This window comes from Archocentrus centrarchus, chromosome 4, assembly GCF_007364275.1.
Source record: "Archocentrus centrarchus isolate MPI-CPG fArcCen1 chromosome 4, fArcCen1, whole genome shotgun sequence".
In the NCBI taxonomy this organism is placed as follows: Eukaryota; Metazoa; Chordata; class Actinopteri; order Cichliformes; family Cichlidae; genus Archocentrus; species Archocentrus centrarchus.
In genome coordinates, this window is record NC_044349.1 from 3,926,062 (window position 1) to 3,938,905 (window position 12,844).

The following is a 12,844-nucleotide window of genomic DNA, read 5'->3' on the forward strand; positions in this document are numbered from 1 at the left end:
CAGAGGTTTCAAACTTTGATAGTAGATTAATTAGAGATGTAAGTGCTTTAGTAACACAGGCTGATGCCTGAGATCAAGAGATTTTACAACAGTCCCACCTTAGCTGTGTTAGTTCCATTTCAGATTCATTACTTTTATTCTCACCTTAACTGACTGCCCATTGTAACCACAGGAGAGACATTGTAACTAGGGCTGCAACGACTCCTCGAGTAACTGGAGTAAATCCGACACAATTTTGTTGCTTTGGTTAAACTCTGAAGCACTCAGGTGTCACCAGGTAAGCGTGAGCATTTCACCCATATTAGCAGCATGAAAGTTCTCCGTCACTGCAACGGATTTCCATCATTAGGAAGAAACGACCCTTTAACAGCCACACCTCCACTGCTCTCTACACTTGTGTGTGTGTGTGTGTGTGTGTGTGTGTGTGTGTGTGTGTGCTCGCTCTGCTGAGAATTTCAACTGGTAGATACATCGCTAACACTGATGATACAACAGCAGCAGTGTTAAGTGCAGTCTGTCTGCACACGCGCGGCACGTGCAAAAAGGCGGAGCTGTTACTGAGACGGTGAGCTCAGGTGGAGCTCTGTAACCACCATTAAAACCTTTACTGGGAAACAGCTGGAGGTCCTTCATCAACCACCTGATCAGTGTCAACATGAAGAAGAGAGAACTTTGTAGCTGCTCCATCCACCGCTGTTGTTTTACACAGCAAAAAACTGTAGTACGGAAAAATGAACTGTTAATAAGACAAAAGTATTTCTTACCCGATTATTCGATGGAATAATTAATAGAATACTCGGTTACTAAAATAACTGATTGTTGCTCCCCTAATTGTAACATGGGAGGATATGGATATTGACTCAGGAACTACCGTTTATGGTACTTCCCACTTTCCCTTCATTTCTCAGTTTTGGATGTTGCTCCTTGTCTGGAACAAGCCAGTTTAGCTCTTCACCTTCGAAGCCCCTGCTCTTTTTAAGCCCACATTGTTCTGTTTGGCTGCAGAAAGTTTGAACAGTAGAGCTGTGTGCCTGAGATGACCACATAAGAGATATCCCCTCTCTCTGACATACAGAGCAAAGGCCCAACAACAAAAAAAAAAAAACTGAAATTCAGTAGGAAGATGCAGTCTAAAGCTGACCTTAAAGCTCACAGGGATTACTTGTGCAAATGCTGACCTTACTTTTTAAACCTTGGCCATGTTTAATGAGCATCCATGACTGGAGCAGGATATATATGGCAGGAAATAAGAGAAGAAGAATAGGTGCAGTTTAAATAAGGTAAAGAAACCTACCCCTTTAACAAAGGTCTGGCTGTATGCTTCTAGAGTCGTGGCTAACAAGCTTGCAGACTGGTAGCCCAGCTTCCCTGGTTGCCATTTAAAGCAAGAAATGTATCAAATTCTTAAATGTAACATGCTGACTGTGGGTGGTGTTGAAGGGTCTCTGGCATTTACTGAAATATCAGTCACAAGTGTCCCTCCTTCCTCATGTGGGGAAGAATCAACACAGCGTGGTAACTGCTAATGAGCTTTTGTAGTGGATTTGTTCCCAACATTAGTGGAATCTCCCCACTGGTGAAACGACAGGGAGGTGGAGGACAGCAGTGTTTGATGTTTGACACACAGGAAGTCGCTGCCGATTGATTGGCTTCTGTTAAACCAGACGTTCCCGTCATATGAGAGACGTCTCGTGTCTTAATGTAAAGCGTATCATCTGTTCAGTTCCTGGGAATTCATCCCTGCAGACTCCTGCTTGCTCTGCGTTTGAAAGACAGATGAAAGACCAATTTGATTTTTTTCTTCTCTTTTTAAAAGCAGGGAAATCTCTGGCAACAAAAGTGGAAAGGAATAGCAGCAGATTAAAATAATGAGGCTTTTAGAGGACTTCAGTAGCTTCACATGAATCGCATTTCTCTCTCATCTTTCACCTTCTTTGCCCTGCATAGAACACAGGAAGGAGGGAAATATCTTAACTCTTTAAGCCTCGGTTGAATTCTGCCTTGTACATTTCTGCTCTTAAATTAGCAGAAAACGACCCCTTTTAAACATCCAGTGATAGATATTAAACTGCCTGCCACAGAATGATAATTAGAGTGGTGTTGTTTCTGGAACCCCCCCTTTGCTTTGGCAGCGCTTCGCTAATTTGCAGTGACATCTCCATGGCACAGCAGCCCCTGGGCTGTAGGCGGAGGCGCGGTCATGATGGGGGGAAAATGGAACCCACTGGGCATTCTCTGCTGGAACTATCGTCCCCCGCACACACTCACAGCACCGCCACCATCCTGCTGACATTTTTCTCTCATCACATCCTTCATCTCTGCAGCTCCGCTCCACTCATCACTCAGGAGCAGAAAGCAATCCTCTGCTATCTGAGAAAAGTGGACCTTTTTCGTGCCTTTTAATGGACTCCCAGCAGTTGACAGGCTGTACATGTGGCCGTATTAACATGGCTACAAGAGCATGTTCAAACATGTACTCCAATGTGTGTGGCAGGCATTCTCCTGAGAAAATACATCATTTTTTTCAAAGGGTCTTTACCATAGAATACATGTCTTTGAGTTTTGTATACTTGGAGAAGCCTTATCACCGGGTCCTGTGGGTGTAGATGGATGGATGGATGGATGGATAGATAGATACTTTATTGATCCCAAAGGAAATTAGGGCATCCTTAAGATACACAATAAATACAAACAATAGGGTAAAAAAACTAAGGGTGATTAATTTATGAGCCATCAGTTCATTGTGCAACCAAAGTGAGAGCTGTGTTTTGGTCCTTGGCACATAGTTGAGTATTTTAAGAGGATATTAGACTCTAATTTCTAGTTTCCCCTCATCTTCACTCCTGTATGTGATTTTCAAGGTGTGACCGGGGCAAGGAGGGGACCACAGAGTTTACTTTTTGTAGAAGATGTGGTTTTGTTGGCTTTAACAGAAGCTAACCTTCTGTGTGTACTGTGGGGGTTTGCAGCTGAGTGTGAAGTAGCTGGGATGAGAGTCAGCTCCTCCAAGTCTGAGTAGGGTGTGAGATGAACAGACTGAGCTGTGCAGCATCAGCACTAAATCCTGTTTTTCTGTTTTGAAATTGTCTGCTGTGTTCTTTCTATGTGTTATCCCAGAGTATTACATAATGCAGTTTTGTCAGACACCATCTGTGTTTTGCTATAATGCATGAGGTGTCTTTTTTGCATTCCTTTAGATAACATCCTCATTTCAGTCAGATAGGCGGGCAGAGGGGTGATGGTGACTTTAGTCACTGATTTATCAGGATGGAGACCATCATTTGCACTTTTGTGTTTTGCACTTTTTTTATCCACTCAATGATTCATGTCTTTTTGACTCATTCTTTATTTTTGCCTTCACTCACTGGTTAGGTGTACCTGCTTAGTTATGACACACCGTTGACTTTGACAAAATAGTGTTAAATTAATCTCCAGTGGACTTGGCGTCATTCTCTAGTGTGACTTTATGCAGCGTCTAACCAAAAACTTCACTCCAGGTAAATTTTCATTGCCATCTCCTAACTTGTTGCTCCGAAGAGCAGATCAGTTATTATTGTCTTTGAACATAAACTGCAAATGTATCAGCATTTTACTTTGCATTTACTGAATATTTAAGACTTAACACGTTTACAGAGAGCAATTACGATGGTGTAAGAAAAAGAAGTAATTCACAATATAAAAGACTAACCTGAGTGTTCAAAAACCGTTTGCAGCACTCGGATCTGGAGCGATGGTGTATTGGGGTGCTGTGAACAGGGTTGTGTTTGGTTGGTGTGGAAATGTCAGAATATCCTGAGTGCTGGAAATGTGAAGCTGATGCATGTGTTGTGGGCTTCACTTGCTCAATACATGAAATTTTCTGACAGCGTGCCAATTGAACTTGAGCTGTTGTCTCAACTTGAATTTTGTTGCCCTTTCCTCTTTTTTTCATCTTCACTTCACCTCCGTCTCCATTTCTCTCTCCCTCCCTCTTTCTCCTCTGTGTCTTTACTGTGCAGGAGGCAATTATAACAGGTCTTCTCCCGGAAACGACCTATTCTGTGACTGTGGCTGCGTATACGACCAAGGGTGATGGAGCTCGCAGCAAGGCCAAGGTGGCCACCACCACAGGAGCAGGTATGTAGTGTACATTTATTTGTGTAACTAATACAGCAAATTTAGGGATAAATGTTTGTCATGTTTCTGCTTGTTTTGTAAGATATATAAGCCAGATTTAATACCCTCCAGGATTTTCTACTACAGCCTTATTTGTTTTGTTTGTCTATTTTTGAGAGCTAATATTAATTAATGTTGGCTTCATAGATATAAAAGACGGATGTGGCCACCAGCTATTAGTTTATGAACCCTTGTTGGGTTTTTTGAAGCCAGACGTAAGCATATTTGGATGATGGAATTATTATTCCCATCGAGTTTAGTTAGCAAGCCTGCATCCATAAACTCCAGAGGAAATCTGCTAGTTAGTGCTAACATGCAAATAAAATACTAGAATTTAACACACCAAAAACACTTATTGGGGAGTCTGTTAGATCGAGTTTGATCAGTGGAATTAGTGGCAATGAAGTTTATCAGACAGCTAGTGACATTACCAACCAGTCCTTAATCTAAATGAGTGTTTTTAGGTTTAGCTCAGTATGAGCGCAAAACAGCTTCTTAACATCATAGACATCACAGCTCAGCTCAGCTTCAGCATGTTTTTTTATACTGCCCCTTCCTCCTTTTACTGTGAGGCACGTGATACACCTAATTGCCAAAGTTCAAACAAACATCTGGCAGCTTGATAAATTGGTAAATTGAAGTTGACAAAGCTACAGTCTTGTCTAAAAACATCTTAAAAGTTTCTTTTCTGTCACAGAAACAGTAATATTTCTAAACTTTACTCACAGTTTTGGGCACTCTTCTCTAAGACTGCCGCTTTTGAGTTTTGCTCATAATGCATTAAGTCCACACAAGTCACCACCCGATGCATCTGAGCAGAACAAGCATACATCCAGGTGTTTTCAGCATACTTGACTTGATGCGTACTTTGAATTGGAACCGGACTTCGGCTGTGTAAGTACACAAGTACTCACAAGTATACTGAGAAAGGCTCTTGGGTTTTTTTGTTTTTTTAAACCAGTCACTCACAACAAGTGGATTTTACTAAGAAACTGATGGTACGGCACACTTAAAGCCACTCTAAAAAGCGTACCCTGCTTTGTTGTCTGTTTCACGCTAAAGGGTGTCATAATTTACACAGACATGCTGTATTCAATTAATACTAACAACTGAGGCCATGAACTCATCAGAAAAATGCTTACCAAAAAATCTAATTAAATGAGAAGTAAGGTCATTTTCCCCTTAGACTAATGTACAACTTTGACTTCTTTTGGAACCAGTAGAGTTGCCCCCTGCTGCTCAATAGAGAAGCAAACAACAGGTTTAAGGCACTTTTCAGACCGACAACCTGGACCATCTTTTATATACAGTTTTCTGTCAGAGGTCTAAATAATTATTCTGATGATACAAAGTTTTGCAGCTTCTGTCATAATCCTGTGAGTCCTTCGAAAAACAGTTCCCATTCCCTCCAACCAACTGAGACGATAAGCTGTGCCAACAACAGCTGTGTATAGAGTCTTTTAGTGTTATTTTTTTAAGTGGTCAGTACATGTTTGCAAATGTTCCCTGTGTTGCAGTACCTGCAAAGCCTACCATGATGATCAGTACTACAATCGGGAATACCGCTCTGATCCAGTGGCAGCCCCCTAAAGAAATGGTGGGGGAGCATATGGGATACCAACTGCAGTACAAGAGAGTAGAGGAGGAAGCTTTCACCGTCAAACACTTCAAGAAGACAGATGATCATTTCACAGTCACCGGCCTCCACAAGGGAGCTGTCTACATCTTCAAACTGTGTGCCAAGAACCGAGCAGGCACCGGGGAGGAGTATGTAAAGGAGATCAGCACCCCTGAGGACATTCCCAGCAGCTACCCGCAAAATCTGAGCGTGGTTGGCCTAACTGCTACTTCCACTAAACTGGCCTGGGACCCCCCTCCTTTGGCTGAGAGAAATGGGAAGATTGTGAAGTACACGGTGATGTATCGAGACATTAACAGCCCAAACAACAGTACCAACAGCACCACAGATACACACATGACCGTCCAGGGTTTGCAGCCTGACACAACCTATGATATAAGAGTCCAAGCTTTCACCAGCAAGGGCGGAGGACCTATCAGCCCCAGCATCCAGAGCAGGACCATGTCCACCTCCATGCCAGGTGAGAGCCACAGGCTGCTTGCTGCTGTAGCTTCACCATTTATCTCAGCATTCTACACATTTCACATTCTACACAATTCTTCATGATTTAGCATCCACAACTTTCAGTTTTATATTTTATTTGAATTAGGGCACAGATATAAAGTTCTGGCCAGTCCACTGAACATAAATAGTTTCAAAATATAATACAATTTTAGCAGAAAGAATATTTGAAGTGACCTATTATGTTCATTTTCATCCCTTTATTTTTATACTTGGGCTTTACTAGAGTTATCATGTATGATAATGATGCAAAATAGGACTGATTTATCTTGTAGTGGAAATTGAATAGACTCAGAAGGAAACACAAGTGAATATAATCCCCTGAAAACATGGAGAGGTTTTATATTATTTATTTATTAACCAGTACCTCTCGTTGGCATTTTCAAACTGGACCCTTGCAGGATTCTACTCCAGAGTTTTTAAACCAGGACCTCCTGACCGTATTTGATGAGGGACGCAGCTTTTAGGACACAAATCTAATGAGACAAACTAGAAAAAACAAAAAGAGCTCATCTGTGCAGAGTAGGGGTGGGACTCGATTAAAAAAATTAATCAAATTAATTACAAGCTTTGTAATTAATTAATCGAAATTAATCGCATTTTAATCGCATTTCAATATTTGACATGAGAAATATTAATTTAAGTTTAGTTGATGAATAAATCAATATACATGAGCTTAAACTTCAAAATTTTGTTTATTTTCCCACCAGTCTACTACACAGACCAATGAAGGGTGGAAGTGCTCCTGTGATAAGCAAACATCTGAAATTAAAGTTAAGCATCATAACTGGATAGTTTTATTCAACATTAATGTCTCACTTGTTATAGTTGGAAATTAATCATTCTCTCAGCTGTATTCCTTGATGCTGAAATGTGTTATGCTTGTTTTAACAGCTTATTTTGAATTAAAGACTTAAAATTAAACCACAAAAAGGAGAAAAAGTTCGTTCTCCGTTTAACCAGCTGTTTTTACACAGCTGTGCTTCGCACTCACGGTTGCTAGGCGACATGAGCTACACAGAGGTGACGGCAGCTGATATGAAGGCTAGCCGCTCACTTCCGGCCTTTGTGGCGTTCGTGGGCTGCGAAAGACGTGGGCCGGGTCCTTCGCAGGATGCGGCCCCTAATTTGGACATTGTGCGTCGATATAATCTGTATGCCGGGAACTCGTGCAATGAGAAACGTTCCACGGTGCAAAGTGCGATTAAAATGCGTTAAAATTTTTAACGCGTTAATTTCCCCATAATTAATTAATCGAAATTAACGCGTTAAAGTCCCACCCCTAGTGCAGAGATGTGAGCAGTCTTCCTAAAATTGTTTGTGAATCTCACACTATTAAATCCAGTTAGTTCACTGAGTTAGTCCTCACTAAATCATACTATTTGAAAACGTTTACAGTTTTATTTCCATGTGTGTCATTTCATAGTTTTGATGACCTCAGATTTCTTTTACCTTGTACAAATCGTAGACTGTATATAAAAGATGGATGTATTCACTGTGATTCACCCATTGGTTTGTGTATCCCTGTCTTAAAGCCTCAAATTTAGCATTTTGTCTACACAATGATAGTTAAGTGACAATATTTGGGCATGAGGATTATGCCTAGATTCTATTGGTGCATCACGCAGATACCTGCTAATTCGCAGAATTTCACTAATTGGAGCACACTTTCATGGACCACACAGCAAGCCATATTATTTGTCAAATAATTGTGTTAAAATTGCAATTAAAGCCACCAAAACCACAAGCCACCAACTTCAGTGACTGCAGTAAGCTCACATTAAGCCAAAGGGACATCTGTCAGCTTCATTGGCACACCTGTCAAAGTTCAGGTGTGCAATTGTTTTTTAAGTCTTAATGCAATTTAAACAAGTGCATAAAAATTGACCAGCCAGCCTGAAGTGGGCATTCAAGAAACTGCAGTTTTTTGAGTGAAAATAAAGAAAAAACATTGGGCTAGTCACTGTGCTCAGACTTATCTGGTACTGTTCACATAAATTGTCTTGCTTTTATGCATCTCTTCATCAGCATTGAATCATCTCAGTCATATTCACAATCAAATTAACCACCTAATAATCATCCAGATCTTCCCTCAGTGTTTACCAAGAACTTTGGTGTGAAGGCTGTGACAAAAACCTCCGTCCTGCTGACGTGGGAAGTGCCAGAAACCTACAAATCTCAAGTGCCTCTCAAGGTAAGCTTAGCAAACTCTTCCATGCAGACAGGAAGCTGGTGAGTGGGGGGCAAAGACCCTGGCAGTAGAGAAAGAAAAACTGAAACTATTCAGCCAAGGTAATTATTACAGTAGATTGTTTCAGTTCCTACAAGTGCAAGGGGAAAATGAACTGTTACCACTTCATTCTGCTTTAGATTCTGTACAACCAGCAGAGTGTGGAGGTTCAAGGCAACCTGAAGAGGAAGCTGATCACACAGCTGCAGCCAGACACCGATTATTCCTTTGTGCTCATGAGCCGGGGGAACAGCGCCGGCGGCCTCCAGCAGCAGGTCTCCATCCGAACGGCTCCAGACCTGCTGACGGCGAAACCGGCTCGATACCACATAGACGTGGAGGAAGGCGGTAAAGTGACTATCAGCCTGCCGAAGGTCCCCGCTGGAGCGGCTGTCAGGTCAGTCGAGACAGTTTGTTTTGACCTTCGTTGGTCCTCTTATTCATTTCCACGTTGCAATTTTAGTGTTTTGGATGTCGTCATGTTGGTTTTTAGATAAGATAAGATAGTGTTTATTTGTCACATGCACAGTTATACACAGTACAATGCACAGTGAAATGTATTTTGTACCTGCAACCTTATATACACACACATATAAATAAGAAGAATAAAAATTAAAAAAAAGTAATTCACACTATACACTATACACTATACTCTATATACTATACACTATACACACTTTTTAAATTATAATATTTACATTGTGCAATAATGGTCCAGTTAGGGCTCAGAGTTGAGCAGACGGATGGCTTGTGGGTAAAAACTCTTCTTCAACCTTTCAGTCTTAGTCCTCAGGCAGCGGTAACGCCGGCCTGATGGGAGCAGGGAGAAGAGAGAGTGTCCGGGGTGGCTGGGCTGTTTTAGGATCTTCATGGCCCTCAGCCTGCACTGCTTGGTGTAAATGTCCTGCAGGTTGGGGAGGGTGGTTCTGATGGTCCGTTCAGCTGAATGAACCACCCTTTTTAGGGCCATGAAGTCCTGCTTGGTGCAGTTTCCCATCCAGGTGGTGATGCTCCCACGCATGATGCTCTCGATGGTGCAGGTGTAAAAGTTCCTGAGCACCTTGAGTGGGAGCTTGAAGTCTCTCAGCCGCCTGAGGAGGTAGAGACGCTGTCTGGCCTTCTTCACAGTGATGTTTATGTGATGAGTCCAGGACAGGTCCTGTGAGATGGTCACTCCCAGGTATTTGAAGGTGTCCACTCTTTCCACCTCAGCACCACTGATGACAAGTGGATGGTAGTCCCTCTGCTGCTTCCTGCTGAAGTCCACGATCAGTTCCTTTGTTTTGCTGACGTTGAGCAGGAGGTGGTTCTCCTGGCACCAGTTCTCCAGGCGGGAGACCTCTCTCCTGTAGGCTGTCTCCTCATTGTGAGAGATTAGTCCCACAACAGCAGTGTCGTCAGCAAACTTGATGATGACGTTGGACTCTGACGTGGCCTCGCAGTCATGGGTGTACAGTGAGTACAGCAGAGGGCTGAGCACACAGCCTTGGGGGGATCCAGTGTTGAGGGTGAGGGAGGATGAGGTGAGGTGACCCACTCGTACCACCTGTGGTCTGCTGGTCAGGAAGCTGTGAACCCACCTGCACAGGGATGGGCCCAGGCCCAGGTCCAGCAGCTTAGAGACCAGCCTGGAGGGAACTATGGTGTTGAATGCTGAGCTGTAATCTACAAACAGCACTCTCACATAGTTCCCCTTACCAGTGTCTATGTGTGAAAGGGTCTTGTGGAGGAGGAAGGATATGGCGTCATCTGTGGATCTGTCTGGCCGGTATGCAAACTGTAGTGGGTCGAGGGTGGTGGGCAGTGAGGAGGTGATGAATGTCTTGATGAGTCTCTCAAAACACTTCATCACCACAGAGGTGAGTGCTATGGGCCTGAAGTCATTGGGGCTGCTGGGGTGTGGTTTCTTTGGGACAGGGACTATGATGGACTTTTTAAAGCAGGTGGGAATCACACACAGTTTCAGTGAGAGGTTGAATATCAGCGTAAACACAGGTGCCAGCTGGTCAGCGCAGGTCTTAAGGACACGTCCACTAATACCGTCTGGTCCAGCCGCTTTCCTGGTGTTTACACGTCTAAACGCCCTCCTCATGTCGCGCTCCGTCACAGTGAGTGTCTCCGCCCCTCCGGCTGGGAGCGCAGCGGGCTGTCGGCTTCCCGACTCAAAGCGCGCAAAGAAGATGTTGAGTTCATCAGCCAGAGAAGCGTCGGCACTCACCGGGTGTGTGTGTGGTGCTTTGTAGTCCGTGATGGTGCGTAGTCCCTGCCACAGTCCCCTGGAGTCAGACTGTTGTAGTTGCTGTTCCAGTCTGCGGCCGTAGCGATGTTTAGCCTCTTTCACCGCTCTGCGGACGTTGTATGATGCAACCTTGTAGTCCTCCATGTTCCCAGAGGCGAGGCCGGAGTTGTAGGCAACGGTGCGGGACCTCAGGGCGTCGCGGACAGATTTATCCACCCACGGCTTCTGGTTGGGAAAAGTCCTGATGGTCCTCCTAAGTGAAGTGTCTTCAACAACTTTCCCAATAAATCCCACAACAGTTTCCGTAAACTCCTCGATGTCTCCGCCCGCGCTGCTGCGAAACATGTCCCAGTCGGTTGATCCAACGCACCCTGCAGAGCGGCCTCTGTTTGATCAGACCACCGTGTCACTTCTCTCACAGCAGGGGGTTCCTGCCTGAGCCGTTGTTTGTATTTCGGCATGAGAAGCACAGAGGTGTGGTCAGACTTCCCAAAAGGCGGAAGAGGCTTTGCTTTGTAGCCATCTTTGAATGTAGAGTAGCAGTGGTCTAGGGTCCTCTCTCCTCTGGTGGGGCAGTCGATGTGTTGAATCAATTCCGGTATCACCTTTTTCAAGTTTGCACTGTTAAAGTCCCCGGCTACGATGAGAGCCGCATCACGCTGGTTAGCCTGATAGGTGGAAATAGCCTCATGTAGCTCGGATAGTGCAGTGTTTGTGTCCGCCTGAGGTGGAATATAGACGGCGCTGAAGATGACCGAAGTAAACTCGCGGGGCAGGTAGTGGGGGCGGCATTTCAGGGTTAGGAGCTCCAGGTTAGGTGAACATGATTGTTTCAGAAGGACAACATTCCTACTGTCACACCAGTTGTTATTAATCATTAGGCACACACCTCCTCCTCTTGATTTTCCAGACTCACTCGTTCTGTCCGTGCGATGAACACTGAAGAACTCCGACGGCTGTACGGCGTGGTCCGGTATGAGGGGGGTCAGCCATGTCTCCGTGAGACAGATGATGTTGCAGTCCCTTATGTCCCTCTGAAACTGTATCCTGGCCCTGAGTTCGTCCAGCTTGTTATCCAGTGACTGGACATTAGCCAACAGGATGCTCGGCAGTGGCGTTTGGTGCGCTCTGCGCCTCAGCCTCTCTCTTACGCCGGCTCTTTTCCCTCGGGGCCTTGTCCGTGACCTGGGTCCTTTGTTTGAGCTGGCCCACTGGAAACGCAGTATCTCCCGAGGCCAAGTCGGGTCGGGAGAAAAAGGTGTCAGAATACAGCCAGAGTGCTGTATTCTGATATTAAAAAGAGTCTGTCTGTCATACGTGATATGACACAGAGCAGGCGGAATTATAAAGTCCAAAATTAGAGCTAAACCTAATATATACAAACAAAGCGTAGGAGCAGGTACGACGGCTGCTGACCTCACCAGCGCCATCTTGGTCGCACTCCCCATCTTGGTCGCACTCCTCCTGAGGCGGTCTCAAACTCCTGGCCTGCGGGCCGCATCCGGCCCCGCCCCCTGCTTCCAGTCTGCAATTTGATGTCAAAAATATAAGACATTTTGCTTTCTCCTCCAATTAACAGGAGTTAGCGAGCTGTCAATAACTTAAAAAAGTACTTGGTGAACTATGTAGCATTACATATTAATGCATATATAATAAAACACACCTCAAATGTACTGCTTCAGTATTAAAAAGAAACATTGTTTGTGCCATGCTGTTCTGCCCAGTGTGTGTGATCAGTTCACATACATTACAAAGCGACACCACTCGGGTATTTCAACGGCCATTACAGCCTTTCTTTATTTACTTCTTGTCATGTTTTACCCACTTCACAGCAAGCCAATTATCTGATGCAGAAGTGTTTTCTTTAAGGTCAGAGTACTTTTAAGAGCAAACAAGACAATCAATCCTCCAGCCCAACTGCTCCATGATTACAACAGAAAACCACATGTCTATATTAACAGTGACCCCACTGCAGCTCATAGCCCTCTCATGTTACCAGAAAGCAATTTGGGAGTTAATCAGCAACAAGAATCCCAATGCAAATGGTGCAATTCAGTAGAAGTTTATTTCATATGATTAC

The 12,844-nt window shown here is 44.1% G+C and overlaps 1 protein-coding gene across 3 annotated transcripts in view; it reads left to right on the top strand.

Annotated features, from left to right (window-relative positions):
- ptprfa (protein tyrosine phosphatase receptor type Fa) overlaps positions 1–12,844 on the top strand; it is a 374,997-nt gene that overhangs the window by 282,482 nt on the left and 79,671 nt on the right. For all 3 annotated transcript variants that reach the window (XM_030726596.1, XM_030726597.1, XM_030726598.1), the window contains 4 exons: positions 3,999–4,116; positions 5,673–6,254; positions 8,380–8,489; positions 8,666–8,922. In XM_030726596.1, coding sequence (XP_030582456.1) covers positions 3,999–4,116; positions 5,673–6,254; positions 8,380–8,489; positions 8,666–8,922 — 1,067 coding nt within the window. The remainder of the gene's footprint in view (positions 1–3,998; positions 4,117–5,672; positions 6,255–8,379; positions 8,490–8,665; positions 8,923–12,844) is intronic.